The following is a 4,834-nucleotide window of genomic DNA, read 5'->3' as shown; positions in this document are numbered from 1 at the left end:
GAGGTTGTGTGCACACGATACCGCTTGTAGAGATGCCCGGTCTGGGTGTACCTGCTGCACTGCCCACCCAGGGAACAGAGCACAGGTTAGAGTAAACACAGACGATCCAGTCAGAGGTTCTCTCTCAGACAACCAAGGAGATTGATACCTCGTGGAGAGCTGGTAGGAGGCTTCTCTGCAGCACGTTTTCACAGTTGCCCTGCCATTTATCCTGTGAGAAGGCCTGTGAGGTCATCACTACCCAGTGAGGTCGTAATAAGGAACCTGTGACATGGGGGGCAGGCTTCAGGAGGGGGGGCAGTTTTGTGGAGGAGAGCAGGGTGGACGCAGAGGTACTCTGCCTGGCCCCTCGCACCTGGGCCTTCCCGCCCATGCCCTAGTCTAGTAGACACCCCAGGTGGGGCGTGCCAGTGGGCTGGCACAACCCCAGGGGCCACAGGACGGCAAGAGAGACCCACATTCTGAGATTGGCTTGAGAGGCAAGATTAATGTAAGAGACAGCTAGGTTGTATGGCACTGACCCTAAGAGGCAGAGATTTGTGTGGACTGGGGAATCAGGGAAGGCTTCTTGGTAGTGGGCCTGAAGGACAAGTGAGATTTGGACCCATGGGGAAGAGAGGGAAGACATTCCAGTTTGGAAGAATAAAAGCAAAGACACAGTCTTCTCGACCTTGTCCTGCCCCAAATATAAATTCATAGCACCCTCACATTTTTACACCTGAGGACTTAAAAAAACCAAGAGGTTTTGGGCCCTACCCAGTGTTACACAGGTAGTGGAGAGGTGTTCTGCTCAATGGTTAGGTTCATGTCGGGGCTCCGGATTTACAGCCGATAGGAATGTGAGGACAAGCTCATGCCATTTCAGACATTTCCAAGTGATACTGAGAGAGATGTTAAAGGTGCAAAATGAGGCTGCTGAATGACCTCACAAAGTGGGAATGGTGGTCCCATTTTAATATCAAACTCAAAACAAATTCATGACAAAAGGACATAATACAAAACGACAACATGATCATTCCACTCCCCTCTCCCCTAGAAGTAAAAATCATTATAATCCTCTCTCTCTCCACCTTTGCTCAGCAGAAGCCCCCGTGAAAAACACGGTCAATAGTGTGGAGAGGTGTTACTAAGACGATTTGGTCCGACTCAGAGAAGGAAAGAGACAACTCTGCCCTTAGCCTGATCAGGCCCACAGGAAGGAACCACATTTGGGGCAGCCTTTGATAGTGTGGCAATGAGAGAGAACCTTCTTTAGGAGGGGACTCCCTGTTGCCGACCTTGAAAAGCAAAGATGGGACATTCGTTTACTGGGGCTGTTGCAGAGGGGATGTGCCCAGAGGTTGGGCCACCCTGCTTGAGAACCAAAGCACCTTGTATTCCTAAACTGCTTGAATCGGCGGGTGCACATTAGGACAGACGAAGTCAGGCCTCATTGGAGCGGACTGCCTTTGGGGGTGGTAGAAGGTAAAATGTGAAGGGAGATGCTCTGGAGGAGGTTTGTCATGGCAGGTGGGCCAGCGTGAGACCATTCAGATTCTCCAAGGCTCCAGAGACTACGTGGCTGGGAGCGTCCCTCTGATGTGGTGCGGGGACTCCTACCTTAACTGGACCTGGCTGGGCCTCTGGGGGAGGCAGAATAAGTGGTTTATTAACTTAAGAGAGCGAGAGACTCACCTGGGGGGTTCCACAAAAGCACTTAAAAAGACTTGTACCTGGATTCTTGAGCCAACCCTCAGAAAACTTATCTAGATCTGGAGTAGGGCTCAGGAAGCTGCACTTTTCATAAGCTTCCTCGGCAGTCCCACCACAGTGGTCCATGGATAGAGTGACCAAATTATTGTGTATTCTCGGTTGCTTTGGGGAGTCAAAGTGGGCAATATTAAAAACTGCAGCAGGCATACGTATAAACAGGGAATATTCAGGGCAAACAGAGGTGTATAGTTATTCTATGCATGAATCAGATTTGAGAAAAGCTAGCCTGGTGGTTAAAGAACACAACCCTCAGGACAGACAGACCAGATTCTGTCCTACTTACCTGTGTGATTTTGACCAAGTTCTTTTATCCTTCTGACTGTTTCTTCATATGGAAAAGAGCTGTGACTGTACATTTAGCACAGTACTCTCTTTTGGCAAAGGTTGCTCTGGGTCCATTTGTGTTCTCTGCAACTTAATCCCTTCGTGTGCAAGCATTTTTAAGTTGTTTGGTGAAGTATTACATTTGACTTTCAACTGTTCATTACTTTGGGTAAAGCTTATGTAGTGCTGCAGAGACTAGAACCTATACAGAGATAGTGAAAGGATGTTATAAGCTTATTCTGCCGGTTTATAAAAAGTTTAACCTTTTCTCCTCTTCCTCCACCTGCCACCAAGAGATGAGAAAGAAAGCAGAGCCTGGAAGTGCACACCAAGCAATACTTCTGTGTCAGTTTGCCTTTTATTCCTCTGCCAGTACTTCCCAGAGAGATTTCACCAAAAGTGCCTAAGCTTGCCATGGCCATTGTTGTGAAGAAAGTTTCTCTCTATTGCTAGTCACATCCCCTTTTCCTTCTCCTGGGGGCTTAATGGATGTTTGGGGGCAGGAAATAAAATTTAAATTAAAACATCAATTGAAAGAGCCTTCGTCCTAAGTGTGGTAGTTTGGAGTGTGAATCTTCTCAGAGTCTAGTGAATTCTGCCCCAGTGGAAGGAAACTGTTATTAAGGGACACCCATAGAAACATCGCTTATTGTTAGAAACCACGACACAATACAGAGTCAAGATCGACTTTATTCTTCATGTGAAAGACTACACAGAGCCATGCTCAGTAGTTCACCCTCCAGTGTTGGCCAGCAGCTTACCTTTTGAAGGCAGACAGCAGCCCGGGCCTTCAGAAGGTGACTAGGCAGCCCAGAGCACCCTACTGACAAGTGTGCTCACCCATCCAGCACAGAGGGAAAGGTCCCTGTTATGGCATCATATATAAGCCTGCTGCAATAAGGTTTGCTGGTGCAAAGGCTGTCTCACTGAGGACCCTAGTCCCGGAAGACTTCTCCTCCGGCGAGCTGCCAGCTCAATCTTCTGAACCAGGCTCACGTCCCAGGGATGGGTCACAAAGCTGACGACGGTGCCTGGCACCTCGCTCCCCACCCGGCCCACCCTCCCTGCTCTGTGGATGTAGTCTTGCAGGGTGAGAGGGAAATCATAATTGATGACTAGCTCCACCTGGGTGCTGTCCAGGCCCCGAGAGGCGATGTCTGTGCAGAGAAGTATGTCTCGGGAGCCCTTCTGGAAGGACTGGAAGATGCCTGCTCTCATTGAGGCTGGCATCTGTCCCTGCAGTCTTAAGTGTTGGATTTTGTGGTCATCCAGAATATACCCCAGCCAGTTCACAGTGCTGGAGCAATTACAGAACACCAGAACAGTTCCTGCGGGGCCAGTCCTATATGCTCTGTCATGCTGCTTGAGGATCTGCACCAACCCAGTCACCTTCTCTGTTCCCTTCAGTCTCATGAATGTATGTCTGACATGAGGCATGATACAGTGGAGCTTGTCACTGGTAACAGTGGTTAGAGAGTCTAAGCTGGCAACTTTACTCAGCAGCTGGCCTACACCTTCGGGAAATGTGGCCCCCACCAGCACTAACTGAGCTTTGGGATTGAAGGGGTCTTTTAAGTCAGCTGGGCCTTCTGCTATGTGGCTCCCCTCCAAGATGTAATCCACCAGTTCCAGGAAGCTTTCATCCAACAGCGTGTCTGCCTCATCCAACACCAAGAAGGAGAGCTGCTCCAGGCTGATCAGTTTAATTTTCAGGGCCTTCCACAGAGCCCCCGGAGTGGCCACTAGTATATCTGCTGGAGGATGTTTGGACAGTTGCAGCCTGATCCTACTCATGCCATGGCCTCCCCCTAACTCCCGCACCTGGAGGCCCAAGGAGCTGCCCAAGGGCTGGGCCACGGCCCGCACCTGTTCGGCTAATTCTCGAGAAGGCACAAGAACCAGGCCTCGAGGAGCAGGGATACGACAGGGGTCCAGGCTTGGCTGGCCCAAGAGCCGTTGAAGGAGAGGTAGCATGTAGCCGAGAGTTTTGCCACTGCCGGTTTCTGCGATGCAGAGGATGTGGCGGCCGCGAAGGAGTGGGGGAATGGTACTCGACTGCACGGTTGTGGGCCGAACAACTTCGGGAGCAGCCTCTTGTAGTGCGCTCAGAACGCGGCGCTCCAGACCCAGATCGGTGAAGCTGACCTTGGGCGAGAGGTTCCGCAGCGCTGGAGCCTCATGTTGCGCGCGCTCGATGGAGAAATGGTCCCCGTGGGCGCGCCGATTCCTCCAGCCGCGCGAAGCGAGTGGCGCGGGCTCCCAAGGGCCCAGCGTGAGGCGTGCCGGCTGGTTCAACTCCGGTCGCCGCGCTGAGATCAGCAGCGGCCCAGGTCGCACCAGCACCGGCCGCGGGGGGCTCCGCTGCCTGCTCTGCCGCTCTTCCTGCCGCCGCTGTAGAGCCCGCGGAATGCGCACCACGGGCAGGGGCTCGTTGGGACCGCGGACCGTCAGGTCCCGGCGAGGCGCCAGAAGCAACCGAGCCGCGAGCGACAACAGCCGCAGCCGCCGTGCTAGAGCCATACTCCCCTCACTGCGGGAGAGGCGCACGACAGTGACGTCACGGGCGCGCCAAGGCCTCGCGGACGGTGGCTGGCGTGGCTCAGTAAGGCCCGCGGAATTAGCGAACTGTGTGGAAGGAGCGGGATCTGTAGAGCTCAGCAGCGGCGAGGTCTGTAGGTCCGAACAGGGGATGGTGACTCCAGGCCCCGGCCAACCTTGGGGAAGGGTGCGCGATGGAGGCAGGACCGGGGTCCGGCGA

The 4,834-nt window shown here is 53.0% G+C and overlaps 1 protein-coding gene across 1 annotated transcript; it reads right to left on the bottom strand.

Annotated features, from left to right (window-relative positions):
- Positions 1-2,758: 2,758 nt before the first annotated feature.
- Positions 2,759-4,596, bottom strand: DDX28 (DEAD-box helicase 28; the record flags this gene model as incomplete). Its single annotated transcript, XM_079723877.1, has 1 exon — positions 2,759-4,596. The coding sequence occupies one exon, from the start codon at positions 4,594-4,596 to the stop codon at positions 2,953-2,955; it is 1,644 nt and encodes a 547-aa protein (XP_079580003.1). The 3' UTR covers positions 2,759-2,952.
- Between the last annotated feature and the right edge of the window lie 238 nt (positions 4,597-4,834).

Source organism: Hyperoodon ampullatus (genome assembly GCF_949752795.1).
Source record: "Hyperoodon ampullatus genome assembly, chromosome: 18".
Classification (NCBI taxonomy): domain Eukaryota; kingdom Metazoa; phylum Chordata; class Mammalia; order Artiodactyla; family Ziphiidae; genus Hyperoodon; species Hyperoodon ampullatus.
This window is presented reverse-complemented; position numbering and strand designations above follow the sequence as displayed.